The 24,936-nt window shown below is 33.2% G+C and overlaps 1 protein-coding gene across 1 annotated transcript in view; it reads left to right on the top strand.

Annotated features, from left to right (window-relative positions):
- The window catches only part of LOC111046503 (guanine nucleotide exchange factor subunit RIC1), a 53,911-nt gene extending 31,135 nt beyond the window's left edge, over window positions 1–22,776 (top strand). The window contains exons 2-3 of the mRNA XM_039434764.1: window positions 13,482–13,788; window positions 17,932–22,776. Coding sequence (XP_039290698.1) covers window positions 13,482–13,788; window positions 17,932–18,441 — 817 coding nt within the window. The 3' untranslated portion in view covers window positions 18,442–22,776. The remainder of the gene's footprint in view (window positions 1–13,481; window positions 13,789–17,931) is intronic.
- The last annotated feature ends 2,160 nt before the right edge of the window (window positions 22,777–24,936 follow it).

Genomic DNA, 24,936 nt, shown 5'->3' with positions numbered 1-24,936 from the left:
ATTATATAGAATGTAAGGGCCAAACCACATTGAGGGTTTTTTCATTCGCTAACTCAATCAGCCAATCGGAGAGCTTCCTGCCTTGCTGACTCTAAACACGCCTGAAAATTCACTTAATATGGTCTCGCCACAAATTGTGTAACGATTGCGGAGTTGCTAGTTAATAGATTCCAAATTCAAGTGATTTAGGATTTGTAGGAATAGAGATTATCTTAACGTATCTTTTGAAACGGAGAAAGAAAAGTTTCAGTTTTTCACCCATTCTGTTGAATAAGAATTTAACGATTGTGTAATTGTTAGTAGAAAGGTTCAAATTCAGGTTGCTCAGGATTGGTAAGAATAAATATTATCGTATCATATCTTCCGAAATGAAGAGAGGAAATATAGTATTTTTCATTTTTTCAACCATTCTATTAATAGATTGGTTCTCTTACGATTGTGGAGATGTTGAACGATAGTTGAATTAGTTGAACGATTCCAGATTCAGTTGGCAGTAGCCAATCACAAGAACAAAGAAAATCATAGAGGAAGAAATTCCGAAATGGGAATTCCCTAGAAGGAGATGCAACTAGCACAGTTCCAGCCAACAGTTATCGTCTGAAGATGGCACTGCTAAAACAGAAAACAGCTACTGGTTCGGAATCCCGCTAAGTACGCCTCAACACTTTGAAACTGATGTGGACAAATCAGGGAGAAATGATCGCTTATAATGGACCTGCGCAGTGTCTTGCTTCTAAAGAACGTGACTTGTCCATGGACCTGTCAGTCCATGACTCACTTCATGGAAACTGGATATGGACGCCCATAGGTTTTTCCCCATTAGTTGGCTGATACTTGAGCAACATCGTCATCGGACGGACGGCACGCATCGGACGGATCGGACAATTAGATTTGATGCATTGTTTTCATTTTCAATTGGAGTGCGCATACCTATCCAAAACAATGCATCAAATCTAATCGTCCGATCTGTCCGATGCGTGCCGTCCGTCCGATGACAATATGTGTGCGCCTACCTTAATACATTGCAGTAACCCAAGTGTGATTTGATAGTCTCAAATTTATTTAGTTCTAAATTATCAAATTCAAAGGTAAAAACCTCAAGGCTTAGTACAGCATACAATATGTCCCGAAACCCCACGGTATTCTACCAGCTGAAGCCGAAATAATTGCAACTGTTCCTAGCAAAATGGTTAATTCCTTCGGTTCCATATCAATCCTCCATTCGAGGTTTGATTCATCTTGTGAATCAGATTGCGCTTTTGTTAGCCAACATTAATTGATCTCTATGTAAAATTTGCCCTATGACATCAATGATTCAAAGCCCTATGATTCAATGGATCTGGTATGAAGATTGTATCAGTAGAATTTATTTAGATGGGAAATATGCTGAAAACGACTGTGAATTTGTTATTTTTAATAAGGATTTTAGGAATGAACTGTGCTTTTTCATTGTTCAACAGTTGAAAAAGCACCCAATATGATGAAGTCCGTTCTTTTATCAGTCCGATCAAACTGTAACCTTACAAAATATTATGCAATTTAGTGATTTTTTATTTTTTGATCTAGATATCTCAAGCTTCATTAATTTTTTAGTATCTATTGACTGAAAATTATTTTTCCTTCAGAACAATAATTGATATAATCTACAAATTAATTAAAGCTGTATGGGAATCATAACTAAATTGGATTCATTATAATATGTTTTACGAACTAAGAACTATCTACAATCGAGCACTACATAAAGTGTGTGAGCATTAATGGGGGGTTCTGAAAACGTCTGAGTCATAATATAGCCTACTGAAAAGAATCATTTAGCCTCTTAGGATCATTTAGAAGCCTCTTACTTCCATCCCAGAAATTTCGCATCCGTGTTTCAACAAAACAGTTCCTATAAAACCTATTTCAGGTTGATTTAACGGAATAAGCAGATTACTGAATTACATAATAAGCTTTTCATTCGATGAGGTTTAAAACATAACTTGAATCCGAAAAAACCTATGAAACATTTTGTCAATGAATTGACATCAATGTATCATTTTTTAATAAGCTACATGAAGTTTGATGATTTTACAAATAGTTTGAGTTTTCTAGTGAATAATTATGTTCCAATACTTTAAAATATTTTCCTTCATAGCATCATATTTCTTTAATAACATAAGTTTCCAAGAGAATTAATTCTATTTTTATTATTAGCATGTTGGATGGTTTAGCGTAATTTCCCAAGTTGCCAGTTAGATCGAAACACTTCAAGGTTCTGCTTGTGGTCCGTGGAAACAGAAGTCCATGATCTCGGTGCCTTGGGGGGGGGGGTTGTTGAGACAAGACAAGATGAACAGTTGTTGGGGGCGTGTGCATTATTCATTGGCCTGTCGATCCTTCTTTCTCAGACTTCTTATTTTTCTTCATATTCTTTCACCTCAGTCTCTTCTAGTTTGTCTTCCTCTTCTTCTTCTTCTTCTTCTTCTTCTTCTTCTTCTTCTTCTTCTTCTCTTCTTCTTCTTCTTCTTCTTCTTCTTCTTCTTCTTCTTCTTCGCCACCACAACCACCTTCCTCAATTCCACCGTTGCAGGGGCCACAAGTGTCCCAAACCCCCTCAATCTCCTCCCCCCCCCCTACTGACTTCATCTCATTTGACTTTAAATGGCTAAAACAACAGAAACCAGTCAGTCGTGTACTAACTTCTGACTGCTCTCTGGGGTTCGGGCAACATTGGCATTCTATGTAGCTCGATACATAGTAAATAATACTAAGTATCTTCATATATAGTAAATATTCTCTACATAGTATACCATACCACAAACAGGGCATGTGTTACTATTTTAAGTAAATTTGTACATAGTAGTTCTATACTAGACATAGAACATGATGAATCATGTGAAGTACATTATAATGGTACTGTTGTTTAATTTGATGGTAGATTTTAAATATCTGTATCGTTGATGAAAACGTGATTCTATAAGTGCGTTTTATTAGTTCGATTTATAAGTACCTTGTGCCTCACGTATCCACTTCTGTAGAGTAGGCTACTTGGTAAATCTTCTGATAGCTAGAACACACCTAGTTGTTGCAATAGTTAAAATAGTTGTCCATGGCAATACTTATTCTCTAGATGCATGAACTCTAGAAATTATACATGAGAGATATTAATTAGTAAAGAACTCTTAAATTTAGAAATTATATGTGGAAAAAGTTAGGGATTGACTTTTTAAGTCTTTTCATGCAAGTGCGGTAACTTGGCTATTTTTTTGAGTTATCCAATAATTCACTGTATGTAATAATTATATTCAATAAGATTCTGAATGCTTCAAAATTAATGTTTCCTCTCTGTAATACTTGTAATATGTAATTCTGGTTTGCGCACAGGCATTTTTTGCCCATGCAGACCATTTTCTAAAGATTTATTTGGCTTAGTGTATTCATGAGGTTGTTTTTATTCTTTGTTGTTAGCCTATTTCATATTGAAAATGAGTACATACGATTTTTACTTTGAAAATTGCATTTTTTTTTTAAATAAATATCTTCAATTTGTCTGTCTGAATATTCAATACCACGGGGAGTCCATGATCATTCAGATAGAATTGTTGTTCGAAATTGGTTGCAACATGTACCATCCCATCACTCAGCTTGTTATTGTAATATTGAATATTGGATATGAATTCATGGTAAAATGGGATACCCATAGAACTTGACCTAAATGTTAAGTGATTGATCTAAATAATCTTATAAATTTTAAGAACATTTTTCACAGATTCACAAATACTAGATCGAATATAATTCAAAATAATCAACTAACCTTCTTTTCTCGAACAGTGATAATTCAGTATCCCACATCATTCTGCAATAATTGAGTCAACTAATCTCCTCTTCTCTAACAGTGATAATCCCCACAACAATCTGCAATAATTGAGTATCTCCCAACTCCCATCTGTCTCCTATATTCTCATTAGGATCTCAATCCACCTCATTTCTAACGAATTACCAATTCATGCTTGCGGTTGTGTTCTCATTAGCATTGCCTGGGTCAATCTACATTGGTTTAAAGTCTATTTTCTCCGAAGATAACCTCTTGAAGAAGTTATGAGATAGAATGATGGGCAATCAGTGCGGATTATTAGGGAGATGATATTGTCTGAGATAAATCAATGCTTGAGAGAGCATGTGCCCTTTCGTTGTGAGATCCTGAATCACTAGACGATTCCAATTTATATGATAGTCATATCATTGTATAATTTATGATATATTGTGTTAGCCTAGGAGGTGAAGTTGGGAAGCAGCCGGCCCTCTCATAAAGCTAACTATCGATCAAAATATCAAATTGAAGCTTAATTCAATATTATAATATGAGCAAACATACAATAGGATTATTCAAGCTGAAGAGCTGAACACAAACTAATAGCTTAGTAGCTAAGTTGCGACAACTTTAAAGTTTTTTTTTCGAAAATCTGAAGCTGTAGCTTAACAAAGAAACAAGACAAGATATCAGGACGCTTGTGGACAAAACAGTGAAAAAAAAGAGAAGAAGGAGTAGTAGAATAGAAGAAGAAGAGGAAGAAGAAGAAGAAGAAGAAGAAGAAGATGATGAAGAAGAAGATGATGAAGAAGAAGAAGAAGAAGAAAACAATCAGGAAAAAAGTCTTCAATTGAACGTAGGCATCTGGAAGAGGAATGTCTAAAGAATAATAATCACTCACGATTATATCCCATTACTCATCCAGCTAACTACATGCACCATCATACCATTAATCCATTATTTTCACTCACCAAATTTCATTCAAGTCTGGTGAGCTAGAACGATCATTATCAGCCTACAATTCGTGGCCTACTCTCCAGTCTTCATACACTCTAACTCTAACTAGACCCCATCCTCTCAACCAATAGTCAGTTCACATCTAGAGAGTAATGATATAGCCGCGCATCATTGAAAACTCATTTGGGAATGAAAAGAGACTATTGTCGAACTAACTCATCATGAATTGAGCTGGATAGACTACATGTGCCTGATATTAGAGACGTCCTTGGTCCCTAGGATCAACTTAAATCCTGTATTAGATTCTACATCCTGTACATCCAAAGAGATTTGAGACCCATACAAAGAGATTAAAAACGTTTTAGAAGCGATGACCGCGTAGTGAGCTCTATTGTTCTTGATAGAAAGATTGTTATCAGTACATAGTTGTGGCTCTTTAGAACGATTCCGATTATGATCTATCTATAGAATGCAGTCGATATAGTTTTTTATGCTGTACATCCTCTGGAGACCACTCGTGAGAAATGAAACTTATGTTGTGCATCTCATAGTTCGATTGTTGGAACTTATCTAGAAGTTTCTCCTAGTTTGAGTTTCCTTCTAGTTTCTCATAATCGAGGATACAGAGCTCCGGGCATTACAACTCATAAGGAATACAAGATCTCCACATGACACCTTGTTTTGATGTTCTTTCTCTAGGATTGTTCATGAATCTATTTCCTTGTCCAATCCTACTCCTTTGATAAGTCTAGTGATACTAGTTGCACCTACCGGAATCAGCTAACCGGAATCAGGACGCTTGTAGACAAAACATTGGAAAAAAGAGGAGAAGTAGTAGTAGCAAAGAAGAAGAAGGAGAAGAAGAAGAAGAAGAAGAAGAAGAAAAAACCAGGAAAACGTCTTCAATTGTACGTAGGCATCTGGAAGAGGAACTACAGCTACATTTTATCACCTGATCATACTTAGCAAACCACAACTTATACAGAGTGTCCCACGATAGGTGTAACAGCCAAAGACCATAGATTCAACATGAAATTTGCAACAAAAAATGTTCAGTAAAATTTTATTAAATCGACTTTAGTTTTCGAGATATGTAGATTTTTCGATATTTTTTTAAAACGTCAATAACTAGAGAACTATCAGTCAAAATCCAATTCTAAGGATATGGTTGGAAAGAGGAAGAAATTTACAATAAGAGTAATACAATGTTTTCCTTTGTTTGACGTTTTTGAACTTTTTATGGGCGTTTAAACTGTTTGAAATACACCTTTGAACTGGACAATTATATTATTTCCACCTTTGAGCGCTTATAAAAAGTTCAAAAACGTCACACAGATGAAGAAATTGAATGAATCTTATTGGAAATTTCTTCCTTTTTCTAACCATATCATTAAAATTTGATTTTGACTGATAGTTCCCAACTTATTGACGTTTTAAAAAATATCGAAAAATTTATATATCTTGAAAACTAAGGTCGATGTTAGAAAATGTTACTATACATTTTTATTGCAAATTCCATGTAGATTCTATGGTCTTCAGCTTCGTGGGGCACCCTGTATACTACATTACTATAATATACTATCACTTTCTACTATACTACTAAACTACTATACTACTTTACTACTCTATAATACTATTAGTCTACCATATTATATACTACTTAGTACTTACATGCTACAACTTATACCTACTTAGCATTTAATTATTAATTATGTTGAACATAAGCTGATCCTCTATTAAAGTTGATGCAGTACACTATCCAAACAAAAAAAGAACCCTGTTTAATTTGGTATTCATCAATTTCTAATGGTTTCAATTAATTGCTTCAAAATCTAGGACAGATTTAAATATTAATTAATTACTCGTTTCGTCCTATTAATTTATCATTTCTATTCAGTCGAAGCGTGAATGATTTATTCAAGTCCAGTTTCAAAGTAACGTAAAGTATTCCATCTTCAGCTGACCGATGTATTTTAAATTGTTTCATTCTTATTTATAAACAGAAGGGATCCCATTAATTCATGGAACTGTGGAGTTTATCAGAGCACGTAGGCTTGGAGGATTGAACTAAATTTGTCGGTAGTTGAATTCTGAAATGAGTGATACTGCTTATTCATAAAATATAATACTGCTCCACATTATAATAATGGTAAACTATGAATACTGATAAATGTATTATCTATCTATACTATAATATAATAAAGGACTATAATATATAATAAAGGAAAGAATTGACTTATACACGTACGGGATAGGAAATTGAGCCACAAATGGCGACCATGTGCTCTCCTAAAATTTAAAAATTGTAGATATATGTTATTTGTTGCAACACGTGCTCTGAACATATTGTATTTAGGAATATGAACGCTCGAAGAGCTAGAATAATAAGAAGAACCGTTTCTCAAAACTATTGAGAATGCATTTGAATAGCTTACCTAGCCAGATGACTGGGGTTATTATTCTTTTCAAAGTAGTTTGAGACAAAATCATTCTGTCATAGAGAATTGCTAACAATATATGATAACAGTAACGTCAGTCACTGACACGTCTACAATAGAAACCACATGGTCCACTGTGCTTTGTGTCAACCCTTGTATATATCTATAGCATAAGTTGATGGCAGGTGAATGAAGATTGTGAATAGCGATATAGATATATAGTTAGGAGAGAAGTAAATATAGATAGGTAGTTTACAATGTAACCACGTGGTTAGCATATGCTACAATTTTACCACGTGGTCAGCATATGAATATTATTGAAGCAATTATTTGATGATCAGTTATTTGAATGGTGATCACATAAAACGATAAACATGATATATGAGTAAATGTATTTATAAATTAGGTCATGAAGTAGATTAGGCTATATGTATAAAGTATTCAACAAATATAATGTTATATAATAAAATATAATTTAATAATTATTATAAGCTAATTAAGTTAGTTGAATCCGAATTCATAGGCTAAGGACAAATTTGTAAATAGAATAAATTAGGGATATTTGATTGAAACATGCTGACAATGAGTATGAGAAACCTGCTTAATTAATTAAGTAGTAATTGATTGGTATCTTATTAATTTGATTTATTCAACTCGATTGTAATGATTACTGTATGACATTGTATTTTGTTCATTTCATGTATTTATTATTGAAGTATTGCCATATTAAATTTATAAGATTGATTACTGTATTAATCAAATCAATGCATTCAATTGTCAGTATCCAAACTTCAGAGTTCAAATATTGATAAAAAATATGACATCATTTGTTTTAATAATGAAGGGGAGCCATAGTTTAAAATGATTTAACATAATAAACATTATAGTGAACTCAAATTGATATTTGAATTCAATTTGTAAGCAGAATATTAGCTGATGAGTTTGAGGGTAGGCGGAGCTAGAGGGCGAAGGGTGATGAGGGGTGGAAAATCGTGGTTCTAGTATATAAGCAGGCAGACCATGCCTTGCAAGTTAGTTGCAGAGTTGCAGTTAGTGGCAGTTAGTTGCTGTTTGTTGCTGTGAGTCTCTTGGATTTTGGACAGTGTTCAGTGTAGGAGTGAGTTTTTGGTCTCAGACTTCAATTATCCTATAGGGAATTGACTGAGCCAGGTAAAGATTGTATTTAGAATTTTCAATTTTTCTCATTTAAAATCCACACCACCCCACCCTAAAAAGCCCAAATAAGTATATAAAATTTCATAGCATTATAGTAAAGAGCAAACTTAATTATTACTTCTCTTTAAATTCATATCTAAAGACACAATTTTAATTAACTTCTTGAAGCTTACAGTTGAAATTTTCTTCTAAGCACAAATAATAGTTTCTTAAAGCAAGGCTCCCCTAATCATATTCATTCTTCAAACTTTATCAATTCTCTTATTTTTGACTATAATCATATTTTTTACTAGAGTTGTTCAATACTTTGATTTTATATCTTATTTTTCAAGTAACCTGATAAAAGTAATAAGAACTGTTTGTTAAATTTTGTTGTTTAAAATTAAACTTGAACTGTTGTACTTTCAAAAACTTAATCATCTTGTATTTATATCTAATCATTACTATATTTTTGATCAATTTTTTATAAATTCATATAAATTTAAAGTTCAATAATAAATTCATAATTAACCTTTGTTTTGCCTTTCACTTCGTACATTCCCTTAAACACGACCCTGATCTATCTATCTTTACCATTTTCTTCAATACTATTATTAGTTCAGTGAGTGAAATATAAGTATCCACACAGTGAATGAAGTTACAGTAAAGTAATCAATTTTATCAATTCAAATCAATTCAATTTTATTAGTTTAATTTTATCAATTCATAGTAATTGATTGGCGCCGGGCAAAATACCGTATAGAGGGAGGGAGTTCGAAACCCACTCTAAACAAAGACCGACAGTGGAAAGAGTTCAAAATTCACGAATGACGCATCATTACGTCTGAACTACTGGACTGGTGTACTTGAGATTTTGTATATGGATTCCTAATTTATCGAGGATTGTTATAGGCCTATTTTAAATTGTTCAAGATTTCTGTAGGTCAAGTTTTCAATTAGACCCTTGCGGAGCACGGGTTACCTGCTAGTTTATAATAATAAAATATTGCTGTAAAATGAAGCTAATCTACTACTTGTTATTAGAAATGTAGTAATATTGGTTGTCAGCGTTAATCAGCGTAGACAGCTTCTGATTGGCTGAGCCGAGTCAGAATATAGTGCTGTGATTGGCTCCTACTGTCATCTGTCATACATAGTTTAGAAAGGGGAGGAGCTGAATTGATAATTATGTGAAAAGTATTTAATAGCAAGGCTCTATTAGACAATGTTGTTTTGATGTTAATGAAAGCTGAACAAAATTTAATTATAGTAGTGCTTTGAATGGAAAAATAATTATTATTGGTGTTCGTTATCGAAAGCTTTACTTATTTAATAGCTAGGTTCTATTATACAATGTTGATCTGATGTTAATGAAAACTCAACAAAATTTAATCTTATTAATGCTTTGAATGGAAAAAGAATTATTGGTATTCGTTGTCGAAAGCTTTACTTGGTAATGCTAGCATATACAGGGTGATTCATAATTATGGTAAAATAATTCAATACGTGATAGGAGAGGTAAAAATAAGAAAAAAAGTTCATATAAACATATATCCATAAACGCTTCATTAACGAGCTATACAGAGTGAAAGATTTCGACCAGAATTCAGTTCCTCCGGTGAAATACACCGATGCTGAATTGTTTCGGGACTAGTTTTTGAAAAACTTATGCTGGATTCATTATGGAAAAATATCTGAAAAATTGAATAAAACTAGTCTGGAAGCTGTAGTGTGAGTAGTTTTTGAGAAAAAAGTTGAAATATGCAAAAAATTTAAGTAGAAAAACACAGACTTCTACGTTTGATGCCCAATAACTTTCTTTTATGACCAGTAAACAAATAATTTTTCGCAATAAAAATTGTAGAGAATTTAATTCTGAAAAGAATTATGTAAGCTGTGTAAACTAAATTCAAATAAAAGTTGAATAAAATGTATTCTTATGTAGTACATTACACCATAAAAATTTGCTGTTTTATGAGGAGAGAACTAATAACTCATAGGTTGTAGCTGATTGCAAATAAAACATGGATTTTAATAACAGCTGTTCCAAAACAGCTGATTCATTATGTTTTAAATGAGAAAATATTCAAATGAAATTATCAGCTGAAAATTATTTTCAGAAATATTTTAGCTCACTGTTGAACAAAAAAAAAAGCAAACTGTAAGTTAGGCCTACTGTAACCGCGCTGTGTTTCTTGTTTAATCTATTAACCAGTTATTTGTAACCATTCCACTTTGCTTTTGTGTTGAGTGTTAACTTTTTAAAAAATGGCAGGTAATCTTAGACATTTTTCATACTCCGAATTAGCTGACATGCATTTAATGTATGGAGTGGGACACTACTGTAATAGTACTGAAGCAAGACATTTGTATCAAGAGAACTTTCCTAACCGAATATGTCCAAGTTCAAGGTTTTTTGCCACTATTCATCAACGTCTGTCTGAAACAGATTCTTTGATATCCAAAGAGCACATTTTTGTAGGCAGACCCCGATCTACTATGACTGTTGAGTTAGAAGAACAAGTTCTGAATGAAATTTATCAACATCCAGAGAAGAGCACAAGATAATTATTGTCAGTGCAGTTTAATGTCAATTAATCTATTATTTGGAGGATACTAAAATAGCAAAAATTACATCCATACCTCCTCCAGAAAGTTCATACTCTATTGCCACGAGACTGTATTCCCCGTGCTGGTATTTGCCGATGGTTTTTAGTAAAACTTGTTTACCCAAACTTTTTAACAACCGTTTTATTTACCGACGAGGCAAAATTTACAAGAACAGCTATCGTTAATGTCCACAACCAATATATTTGGGCAGCTGAGAATTCTCATGCCATCAATCCTAATCTTCCACAACATCAGTTTTCAGTAAACATTTGGGCAGGAATCATAGGAGATCATGTACTTCTGTTTGAGCTTCCTCCCAGGCTTAATGGCATAATCTACTAGTCTTTTGGTATAAGTTTAATGTCATTTAGATATGCTACTTTCATATAAAAAAAAACTTTCCATAAAAAACCGAATATTTTATTTGCAATCAGCTACAACCTATGAGTTATTAGTTCTCTCCTCATAAAACAGCAAATTTTTATGGTGTAATGTTTCTACATAAGAATACATTTTATTCAACTTTTATTTGAATTTAGTATACACAGCTTACATAATTCTTTTCAGAATCAAATTCTCTACAATTTTTATTTCGTAAAATTATTTGTTTACTTGTCATTGAAGAAAGTTATTGGGCATCAAACGTAGAAGTCTGTGTTTTTCTACTTAAATTTTTTGCATATTTCAACTTTTTTCTCAAAAACTACTCACACTACAGCTTCCAGACTAGTTTTATTCAATTTTTCAGATATTTTTCCTTATGAATCCAGCATAAGTTTTTCAAAAACTAGTCCCGAAACAATTCAGCATCGGTGTATTTCACCAGAGGAACTGAATTCCGGGCGAAATCTTTCACCCTGTATAGCTCGCTAATGAAGCGTTTATGGATATATGTTTATATGAACTTTTTTTCTTATTTTTACCTCTACTATCACCTATTAAAATATTTTACCATAATTATGAATCACCCTGAATATACCGATGAATTAAACAATCCATTCTTGGTCTTCCTCTTCAACAACAACTCATGGTTTTTACATGGTTTATCAAGTCATTCCATCTTCAATCTTCTTTTTCTCACTTGTTAAATACTCTTCCAAGTTCCAATACCGGGTACCCTTTTTTCATTTGAACCTCTCATAAACGTATAAATTTAACAAGCTCTGTAGATGATGCATTCATTAAGTAAGAAGTCTATAGCTGCTTTCCCATTTAGTTCTTTGCTCAGAAATTCCTCATAACTTCAGAAATTATGAAAACTCAAGATCTTTATGCGTATGAACAATTATGTTTTTCATGAACTGCCTTCCAATCATGTTTCTTTGGCTCTTGTTTTTCACTGTTCGGTTTTCAAAAACTAGTTATTTACTGAATTTTACATCCTATCCATCTATTTCTTTGGGTTTTCTTTATATTTCTCTTCTCTTTTCCCTCCACTCTATCTTTTCTGTTTTTCCTTAATCTTTCTGTTTCACGTCTAACTCACCCTCTCTCATACTACTCCGCTCTCCTCGTTTTTTCCATTATTCTCAACTTTTTTCTCATTCTCGTTTCTTCCGCAGTTCTCAGAAAATAGTCATTTAAACAAGATTCTTAGTATTCCATCTACACATGACTTTTCTTCTTTTGATATCTAAGGGTGTGATCACATTGAATGCGTATAAAATGTGCAGGTGCAAGCTTGGTTATGCATGACCAAGCGTACAGATGAGAAACAAAAATTGGGAAGAGCAATAGGAACACACACTGAACGCTTGCACTTGCTTGTTGAGTTCAGTGTGAGCAGTTATATCAATGACACTTTCCAAATATTTTTCTTCGGCTTTTGCATGATCTGACGTGCACTTGCACATACACGCATTCAATGTGATGACACTCTTTTTTTTCTGGTAATGTTATTCAAGAAACACTTCAATTGACATTATTTTTTCATTGTGTGGTATTCTCATAGAATTTGATTTATTAAAAAACATTTGGTTTTCTCATAGTATTCTATGCAATACAATTATTCTTCCTGTTCTTCCCACCCAATATGGTTCTTCCTGTTCTCGTTCCTCTTTAATTTCTCTTTTTCTTCAATCATTCTTTTTCAATCTCTCTTCTCTTCTCTATCTTGAAAAAACTTGTATTCTTATGTAAGTTTTATCTTATTTTGTAAAGGGTTGTGTGGAAGAGAGGACCAGGAGTCCTAACTCCGCCCTAATAAAGGCAAATAATCAATCAATAATCAATATTCGTTTCTATTATTCTTCTCTTCTTGAATTTTCTCTTCTTTATTCTCTCAGCTTGGGATTTTCTCAACTTTCCACAAGTTGGGTTTTTCAGTGTGTTGTAGTTCTGTTGTGTTATTGGGGTCTATTTTTAACTCTCTTAATTTCTGTTCTTGAGACTTGGGACTTTCTAAACTTTCCACATTTTTGGTTTTTATTCCATGTTCTGTTATTTTGTTGTGCTCTTTGGGCTTATTTTTAACTCCATTTTCCACTTTTTGGCTTTTATTATGTTTCTAAAATTAAGTTTTTGTTGTGCAGGTGGCAAGTGCTACTGGCAGCGTCCCTGTTAGTCGGCTACTGTTTCGCTGACGACAACCTGGAACGAAGAGAGAAACCTGAAAGAGAAGAGAGACAGACACATAACGAGGTTGCCGATGCAACGAAATCAGCCAGCAAAGAGACAACGCAAGTGAGGATAGGAAGTGCAGCGGTCAAGAAAACGGCCAAAAATGCTGATCTGCTAAGGAAGTTAGGACTAGTGAAGCTGAAGGGTCCCTCAGCCAGTCATCATAGGAAGAGACTTGCGAGTCAGTCAAGGGGAGCTCGTCCAGGAGATTCTCATGTGGTAAGTTTTCATTTCAACAATATGTAGAATAAATTACAACTTTTAACTGTCCTACTTGTTTGAACACTTACAACGAGCATACATTATTTTATCAAAACACTTCACTTGAATGGGCTACTTTTACAAATTAATAAAAACAATATGGAAATTTGAAGTACCCTTTATGGAATAAATTGAAATAAGTTGAATTTAATTCCTGTTCATGGAATAAAGGGTACTTCAAGTTTCCATATTGTTTTTATTATTTTATCAATATATTTATAACTATAACCAGAGAAAACCTAGATTGTTTATTCTATGCTATAACATGAAATACTTCGATGTCTTGACTGAAGTCTCATCCCACGGAATATTCAGATGGAAGCAACGCTATCTTTAGCTTTAGTGAGATTCACGTTATAATGGCAGTATTTGATTAACATTGACGTTGCTATCCTTCTTTATCATTCGACTCAGCAGATTGTGATATTCTTTTCTAGCTCCGCAAGCGCAACTTTGCCAGATCGTTTTTCAGCAATGTAGAAGTAGAATTAATTATCGGAATATCCAATCTCACTATTATAGTGTATTATTCAATCATTGAAATATATATAAAAATAATAATGACGAATTTAATATAATTTATTATGTTCAACGAGAATGAACAGTAAATATTACATCAGGTATACCAGTATCAGCTATCTTTCTTAGATGAAAGTTGCAAATAAGAGAATCAGCAAGACTGTTCTCCCATCTTCCTTCACTGCTATTTTAACATAGACCTAGCTATATAACATACTTCGTTGCCTTGACTCAAATCTCATCCCACGGAATAGAGGAAGCAACGCTATCTAGCGGTAGTCTAGATAACCACCAGGCGAAAGTTGTCAACGCCTTGCTTGCTTGCTTGTGATTGGCTGGAGGCGTGGCCTGTTTTGATGGGGCTAGTGGAACGACCAAATAGCATTGCGTGAAGTAATTTGAAGCATTTGATTTGTTACTGACATTTCAATATTTCTCTAATGATTTTAATACTCGTTTTTAGAAAAAAAACTATGAAAGTTCCAATTATGAAAGTTGGTTATTAATTCATTCGGTGATCGGCTGAGAAAGTTGACACCATTAATTATTAACAAAAATCATTCATACGAGTCCACTCAAAAGCCAGAAAACTGAATGAAATATTACGGTTTATTTTGTAGTGAAAGAGAAGCATAGCCCCACAGAAACTATGACTTGAGTTTTAATAAGATGTTTCACGTTTTCATAAATAAGTTTTCAACTATCAATATCTAATTTTGACCACAATACCAGCCATTTAACATTCTTTGACACCGGTGAGTTACTGATGTGCTTTTTTAATACTGTAATATTTTTCGGTTTGCTTCAGAAAATTATTTCAGTAAGTCAGCCTACTAAGGATCTACAGTAAACTTAGAGAAGAACGCCATTATTGTTAAATTCATCAAAAACGCCATTGAAACTTATAAGAAGTTATTAAAATATTAGAAAACTGCGTTGAACGAAAAGTTATAAATTTATACTTTTTGATAGAGATAAATCTTCCAAAATGATCATCCCTCTTGAAATCTTGATGCTTGAACCAAGAAGCTAGTCTATAAAAATGTATATTATTGAGTTTTCACATTCCCAACAGTAGTCAACTTATAAATAATATAGTTTTTTAATTCCGGACGCTTACAAGGAATTATGCAGAATTGCTCACCCCCCCTGATTTTGAGCCCCCCTCCATTATGAATTTTGAGGACGCAGTCTGCGTCCAAAAGCCCCCTCTGTGGGCAACCCTGAATTATGTCAAATGCAAAATCTTCAATGCTTCTGATAACTCTCTTGATAAAAATAATTACTTGCCTTTTTATTGCATGATAGAGTTAGATAGATATAGATACAGTTTTTATTCTGTGACAGCCATTTACTGGGTTTTCACCAATAATTCCTGTTGTTGATTGGGAATATGAATGCTTATATTCATCATTACATGTATCATCTTCCTGTTTTTTCTTCAATTAGAATAGTAATAAACTGATCAAGTGACTAATTATTGAATAGTAATCAGTTAGTATAGGTTATATTATCCAATTTGTCTCGGCTTTTTTGGGAATGTAAGCAGATCTCATTATCGATCTCAACACTCATAAATACATCAATATTAATATTCCTTCATCAATGACTTTCGTACATTTCCGTCAATCTAATCATATTAGATGTAACTGTGATTTTATGTAGTTATGCTATAATGCTGGAAGAACATTAAAATTATGATCAGTGAGTTTACGGTGAACCGTTAGCGAGTATTCTAGCCGAGCAAGCATGAAACAAACATGGACTTTCATGAAAGGTCATGCTGTGTAGCATGACAGATGCACTCAACGACGTAATTTCATACTTGTTAACATCGAAAGGTATAAATCATCTTCTGTAAAATATACAAAAATGTCATAGAAGAGTTAACAAACGGAGGCACACCTCTCCTTTCACCGTTTATTGCCATGAAAAAGTGAATGAAATAGTTTTGAAAACTGTCTTCCAAGTCTAATTTAACTTGTAGATTGTTTTGATACCACAGGTTCTTCTTGAATGGAATTCATGCGCTCTTCCCAAATTACAAACTTTTCTCTGTGAATGAACTATATTTAAGATTGTTATTATTGGAGGGAATTTAACAGAGTCTCTATTGAATGGAATTCGCGTACTCTCCGCTTTCAATTACAATTGCTTTTGTATGTGTATTTAAACCAATTTCCTATTGAAATTGACTGGAGTTTTAGGATGGAGAAGGTTGAAGAGTCTAATATCTATTACTCGTCTCATATTTGGTTATTGAATCAAACCATCACTAACGAATTTTCACATTAACAACAGTTATAAAAACAGCTTGAAAATGTGACGTGTGTGGTCACGAAACCATGGTCCTGTACCAAATAAAACTGTAGAATTTGACAATATATGTGTGTTCTTATTTCATAACAGTTATAATTTTTTGCAAATTCCGTGAGCCTCTCAAAGCATCGGATCCTGAGCATATGATGAGTACCTGATACTATATCAATCTACTCATTGTCAAGGTTCATGGTACATATCAGAATACTTTGTATCAAGGCTTTATAGTCCAAGAGATATTACATTTAACATGAAAAGGGGAATTCCGATTTTTCCTTGCACAGTAGCATGGACAGAGTAGTGGAGAGGAGTAAGCATGCTGCGCACAATTGTATACTGACACAAAAGTAGGGAGAATGCTGTTAGGTAGTGGGAGTGATTAGTGAAGGAAAGAGCATCGGGTCTCTCTGTCTTCGAAGAAGAGCCGTGTAAAAAGTATTATCGTATCAATAATATTATTAAAAGTATAATAGTATTAAGTAAGAAGGTACTCATCATTATCAAAGTAGTTTAGTAAGGTACTTACAGTACACAGGCTCAGTGCCTTGAAGTGAAAACATTATTTCAGAGTTGCTCTAAATGGCCAAAAATTGAAAATAAATTTAATAACACGCTTCCTTTTCTTGCTCTACTGAGGAACTAGATAGCGTTATGTGTTCTCATTCGAAAATGAAATTCAATTTCAACTCATTGAATAAAAAATCAATAATTCTACAGAATCCCCAGTTTGTATTGATTAATACAATTTTCTGTTCTTGTTCTTGGCTAGAATGTAGTGGAACTTCTCTCCCTACAATAGTGCCAATTTGTTATGTTTGATGTTTTTATAGGTTTGTAGAATTGTAATTTTATTAAGAGTTTTAGTGTATTTTTCATCTGAGTTTGAATTTGAAAAGGTTCGTGGCCTTGTAAATAAGAGAGACATTTTTGTGGCCTTCGTCTATTACAAATTAGTTCTACAGAGTCCCTGAAAACAGGGAACAGTTTCTGTCTGTAATTCTATGTTGTAGAATAGAATGAAACAATCTCTTGATAAATTTGTAAGTTTTTATAAGAATTTTGTATAAGAATGTATAAGTTTTCTCTAATTGTACTCAAAATTAACTTCCTACAAGCTACAACAGAGCCGGTTAGTTGTGTTCGATGTTTTTATCATTTTGAAAATTTATAATATTGTTTTAGTGAGAGCATTCTTTGAGTGTTTCAACTATGTGAGTTTCAACAGATTTTAATTTTTTCTTCCGTTTCTGTCTGTTGTGCTAGGTGGTAGTGAAACTTCCTCCAGCGCCCCACTACTACACACACAGTCGTCCGCTGACTCAGCCGTTTGACAAGCTGGGTGTCGGCTTCTTCTCCAACGGACGTCCGGCGCGCATCAGTCCACTCAACCTGCCATTGGCTGAGAAATCACTGCAGGCAAGACGAGCCCGTCCCAACATCCATCCATATCCAAACACTCATTCCAGTCTCCATCCTAACGCACATCCTAACGCTCATCCTAGCGCACATCCTAGTTCTCATCTTAGCTCTCATCCTAGCTCTCTTATCAACATCCATCCCCACTCCTCGTCATCTACAGCCCAGAAATGGCAAAGCACCTTAGACGTGCACGACTTCCGTCATGACGACGACCTCGCCCAGATGCATGCTGTCTCCTACTACAAGCCGAAAGGACCCACCAAGAAGGCTTTCCACAAGTACCTGGCCGCCAACGGGAAACTGCACTCGTTCTACGTCATGTCCACTCACAAGAAGAAGAAGAAGATTGCCTGAAAATTGCGTCATCACAGTTCTTGGCAGAGCACCTCTTATCTGATACCAACTCATGAAAGGAAAAGGAAGAAGGAAAACCTTGAACGGAAAATTCCCGTGGATTTCTCTGCTCTGTAATGTTTGTATCAATGAGACTGTTCAAAGCTTCCAAACTTGTTCATAATCGTTTTAACTCTTCTAGGATTGTTCAAAACCGACTCGTGAGGTTAAGAAAGTGTAAAAATTGGTTGGAAATCTCCCATAAACATCTCTGCTTTGTAATTATCCATCAATGAAACTATTCAAAAACTATTCAACGCTGTCTAATAGAATTCAGTTCAGAACCGACTAGTGAAAGAAGATAAGTGAGGAAAGGAGAGAGATTCTCCAAAACTCGTGTTTAGAAACCTGGTAGAAAACATGAAATGATTGTCCAGAAAATTTCTTCTGAAATCAATACTTTTGAAGATATTTATCATTTGATCGAGAAGTATCGTTTGAACTTATTTAATACACTCATACACTATAAAATACTTTTATCAATTCACTCTTTTCAAATAGAACTTGAATTTGCTGTCAAGTTGAAAGAAATGGAGAAACTCCCAAATGTGAAACTGAACTTTCTAAATGTGAGTACTGAAAAAATACTAGTTTGTGGGAAAATCTGTTAATATTCTGAAAAACTCAGTGGAAAGAACATGAAGAAATAGGTAACTAGACGAGAAAAGATAATCTTAAAGAATGCCATGTTCCAAGATAAACTAACTACCCTGCGAAGAATACCAGAAAATCATTCTTGTTCGATCTACTACTCGTAGGCCCATGCTGTTCTTCAACCAAAATTATTGAACAAGAAGAACCAGAAATCTACCAAAAGTGGTAGGATTTTCAGTTTGTATTGGCAATATGCTATCCTCCATAACAGTAAATTTTGTTCCATCTGTATGAGTATTCATCAGTTCATGGTAATATAAGAAAATAATTTCACCAGATCACGGTTTCATCAGTGACTCATAGCTCATTAGTGAATTTATAAAATCATCTTATATTTGTAGTACCGGTAGACGGGATAGATCATCACTAAGATGAGTAGAAGAAGAGTAGCTTGCAATTATTATTAACTTTTCACTGGTAGAACTTCTAAATTACTAAACAATATTAGTTCTCATTCATTGCATATTCTTGTCCTTCCCTTATCCACGAAATGGTAGTTCAATTGTTTTTTTCAGATAACGTTAATTTCGTACCTACTTCATTGGTCTAAGATTAGAAAATGTAGAACGTATCATACAAATTAAGAGACCAGTACAGTACTAGTTGGTGTAAACACAGAATCAAACCTTTAAATAAAACTCATTTCCCATTTCTAGGATTGTTCTAGGGTAAAATGGTTATTAAACTTCTCAATTCTGTAATTATAGTGTAAATAGTTGATATTATTAAGTTTAAATTATTTGATACATCAATATATAATTGACATTATCTCTTGAATGTGTTGTTGCAAATAGTTGTAAGATGTTCAGCATTGTTATTAATACTGTAATATTCCTCTCTACCATAGAAATTCCATTTTTTCTAGTAGTTCCATGCATCATAGAATGATTCCCAGAAGGTTTCAATTATTCGAGTCATATTCCCTTTTACACCGTAAATTAATCGAGTTATATTCTCTTTTACACCGTAAATTATTCGAGTCATATTCTCTTTTACACCGTAAATTATTCGAGTCATATTCTCTTTTACATAGTAAATTATTCGAGTCATATTCTCTTTTACACCGTGAATGAAAATATACATGTTCGATGTTGTTGAAATACATTGTGATTTTTAAATGAGAAACATTTATAGCATTATGATTTTATGAGTAATCTCTACAAGACTGGAATCTATTTTATACTCGAAAAATCATTCCATATAAGAGTCTTTCTGAAATCTTATTAGTAAAACCACAGATTACAACATAATATAGAATACATATAGAATACAACATGTAGTATATGCTGTATTCTGTGGTAAAACCCTTGCTCATCATGAATATTTAATCTACAAGAATTGGACAAGAACCAAATCTTAATTTATGGATATATTTTGAAAATAGTTTTCACAATTCTTTACTCAAATAGTGTTATCCTTCATTCACTGAAGCAATTTGTCTAGAAATAATCCTCTACTGGGAAGGATTTACCTGATTGGTCAAACCTCTACGAACATGTTAGAATTTTTATCAATATCAATAAATCCAAATTTCTGAGTATTATGTGTATTGAGGGATTTTTGGAATGATCTAATTATCATTTCAAAGGAATTGAAGACTTTTCTTCAAGACTAAGTTTAATTAAGACTAAAGCTGAATTGAAGACCAAGTCTTGAGCGCACTGACACAGGAACGATTAAAGCAATGTTAACCATTTAACGACTTTAGAATTGTCCCGCTCCCGCGTCCCGCGTCTCATAGGCGTTTTGAACACTCTACAGTATGATCCTAATTATAAATAAATATCCGATTCACACTTACAGTTTTCTCGAAAGAGAACTGACTATAAAACGGTTATTTCCAGTAAACTATCTAACCCAAATACTGTACCAATTGGAAGTAAGTTAAGCTAACCAAAAACAAGGCCAGAGCTTTTTGCAACGATGCAGACTTTATAATTATGTGGCGAATTGCAACTACAGTACTATTAAAATAATTAACGCCTAGAGAAACAGGATCAAAAAACGAGTTCTTCTAACTTAACACAAAACCAGTGAAGCATCTTATCAATTAATATAGATATACTAGATTCATATAATGTAGTATTATAGATATATGCTCAACCGCTGTGAAACTACACTATTATTCTGCCAATCCATCCAACAAGTTTATAAGTTAACTGTTACTAACTCAATTTAAAGTGGGATCGCGATACTTGGTTACGCTTATTCAGCTTCCTGTTCCTTGGGAGTCGATCTTGCACCTAATAAATTAACTAACGAGTATCGCCTCTATTGTATTGCAACTGTGTTAATTGAGCAGCTTGTTAAGTTATTTATCATGTGAGGCAGCGCTGGTGAACCGTGAATATACTTTATGGGAATCTAGTAAGGTGGTATAGCAAGATGTTGGTTGAGAAATTAATAAGAAATTCCGGTTTTAGATAGATGTGTTACAGAGTAATACATGCAAGCTGAGTGGAAAATTGAAGCTTGGAGGATAGGGTGAGAGATTAATAAGGGATTTGAGTTGAGTTTCGACATGTGGGTTGAAGAGAGAAATATTAGTAACATATTCATTCATTCATTTGTTTATCCAACCAGAAGAAAGTAAACATGATATAACTTTTTGAAGATAGTGAAAAATTGGAAGGAATTTAGAGGAAAAGAATTTATAGGTGCAACAGAGGAAATAGAACTCTGTAAGGAATGGAAATAGGGCGAAGGAAACATTTCAAACTCAATATTATAGTGATAACTACATGAGCTCCAGAATTTTTATGAAGCTTATAAAATAATCTTAAAATGTATGTAATTCAGGGCTACTTTTTTATTTATAAAATAGCATTGTAGTACCCTATTTTTGGAATTAATATGAAATAATTGATTGAAAACACAAATTAAAACTACTAGTTTCGATGATGAAACATCAACTGGAAGATGATGTGGAACATCGAACTAGTTTTAACTTGTGTTTTTAATCTATTATCTTATATTAATTAAAAAAAAGCTACTACAATGTTATTCTATTAATAAACTAATCAAATCAATATATATTCATTGATGACGTTGAAATGTTTTAAAATTCCAAATAAACGTGATGAAATGTCAAGCAATATAAATGTTTACTTTTCATTTTTTTCTAGGATTTCCAGTCAAGTAGAGAACTACATAGTTTCATAATGCTTTTGTGCCTGTAATCTTTAGCAATAACATTTTCAGGAAGTTCGCTCCTACTTTTCTTGTCTCTAAGACTGCTTTATTTAGACTGCTCTTGACTGCATGAATCTCATAAATTTAAGAAACTTTTTACAAAATTTTTGACAATTTTAATACAATTTTTCAACATGTTTTTGTGATTATTCAAGCAGTTGTTAACATTAATAAATTAATATACATTCAAAGACTGCTTCAAACTTCCATATCATGATAAATTTTGTATCAACATCTCATACAATTTTATACTGAGAATCTTGTAAGATATTTTTGCTGAACAATTGTATCATAAAAAATTATTACTGTGTAATCATTAGTTATATCGATAGACTAACTAATTCTAAGTTTAGGTTTAGCTTCATGCTCATGGGCAATGTTATGGCCATGATCATGTGAATGAATCAAAACTTAATTTTATACTTTCATAAATAAAATTATTAAATTGTACAGGAAGACATGATTCATTGATGTAATCCTTTTCATGCATGACCTTCACTGAAATTAGCTCTTCAATTGTTGGCTATTCTGCACAAAGGAAATTATTAGATAGTGAGAAGGGTCTATTATACCATAATTTTTTTGTATTTAAGTAAAAATTGCATCACTCTTCCCCTATAGATGTACAAAAAAACTATTAAGGCTACCATGGTACAAAAAAATTTCAAACTCTTCTTAAGTTTGAAAATAAACTCCCATAATAATTAATTAAGATATAATGTTTCCAATAATTGGAATTTCCCTTGAATTTCTTTGATCATTTCAGTTCAACATCATATTTTTCAGGAGGATTTTTCCCAAGAGCTGATTCCCTATTCAAGTCTATGAACTGATCATATCGAGCTGATTTATGTTTTGAAGATACATGATTGGTGTAAGAAGAATACCATTCATGCTCTTAATATCATTAAAATTATTTCAATATGAATGTGAAAGGTGAATATGACAGAAAACATTATCTTTTAAATCTTGTTTTTAGTAGAAAATTAATTTTTACTTTCCTTGCCCTACTACCATAGGTAAGGAAAGTATTGCTTTCCAAAAAAAATTAAGGTACCCCAATTTCAAGTTTTCTATACGTTTCAAGGTCCCCTGAGTCCAAAAACATGATTTTTTGGGTATTGGTCTGTGTGTGTGTATGTGTGTATGTGTGTATGTGTGTGTATGTCTGTGAACACGATAACTCCATTCCTAATTAACCGATCGACTTGAAATTTTAAACTTAAGGTCCCTATACCATGAGGACCCGACAATAAGAAATTCAATAAAATTCAATTCAAGATGGCGGAAAAAATGGCGGATAATTACTAAAAAACCATGTTTTTCACGTTTTTCTCGAAAATGGCTCTAACGATTTTCTTCAAATTTATATCATGGATAGCTATTTATAAGCCCTATCAACTAGCATAAGTCTCATTTCTGGGAAAATTTCAGGAGCTCCGTAATATTCTTGAGAAAAATGGCGGAAAATGACTAAAAAACCATGTTTTTCACGGTTTTCTCGAAAACGGCTCCAACGATTTTCTTCAAATTTATACCATGGATAGCTATTTATAAGCCCTATCAACTGGCATAAGTTTCATTTTTGGGAAAATTTCAGGAGCTCCGTAATACTCTTGAGAAAAATAGCGGATAATGACTAAAAATCCATGTTTTTCACCGTTTTCTCGAAAACTGCTTTAACGATTTACTTCAAATTCATACCATGGATAGATATTCATAAGCACTATCAACTGGCATGAGTCTCATTTCTGGGAAAATTCCATGAGCTCCGTAATATTCTTGAGAAAAATGGGGGATAATGACCAAAAACCAGGTTTTTCACGGTTTTCTCGAAAACGGCTCTAACGATTTTCTTCAAATTCAAGCCATGGGTTTGAATGTCATTCATAAGTCCTATCAAATGACATGAGTTTTTTCCTTGGAAAATTGCAGGAGCTCCGTAATATTCTTGAGAAAAATGGCGGATAATTACTAAAAAACCATGTTTTTCACGATTTTTTCAAAATAACTTGACCGATTTTTTTCAAATTCATACTCTGTATAGTTATTTATCAGCTCTATTAACTGGCATGAGTCTCCTTTCTGGGAAACTAATAGGGGGTCCACCCCATCCTTGAGAAATGGACTTTGTAACCTCCTTCTCGTGCATGAGGTAGGTAGGTAGAGCAGTTCATAAAAAGAACACATAGTCGAGATATTTCATCTGTAGAACAGCTGTTTTGACGACTTTAAAAAAATGACGACTAAAAAAATAGGAAACAACAAAGGAAAAAGTACTCTGAAAACAATTATATATATACACATATACAAAAGTCTGATCGTAGTTTCGAATATGAGCAAGGAAAGTTGTGTGAGTGTACCACACCAGATTTTTATCCTAGTGATAATTATTGACGGCTTAAAGACTAATCCTGTTTAAGAATTCAATATTTTATTGTTTTTCTAGAATTACTAATTGTAAAGAGTTCAATATTTTATTGTTGCTTTTTCCTATCAAGTCGTACAGTAACAGCCAATATTTTATTGTTGCTTTTTCTTATCAAGTCGTACAGTAACAGCCAATTTAGTAAGTTGAAATTAATCTGGTAATTGAATTCTCTGGTAATT

Source organism: Nilaparvata lugens, chromosome 8 (assembly GCF_014356525.2).
Source record: "Nilaparvata lugens isolate BPH chromosome 8, ASM1435652v1, whole genome shotgun sequence".
Taxonomy (NCBI): domain Eukaryota; kingdom Metazoa; phylum Arthropoda; class Insecta; order Hemiptera; family Delphacidae; genus Nilaparvata; species Nilaparvata lugens.
This window is presented reverse-complemented; position numbering and strand designations above follow the sequence as displayed.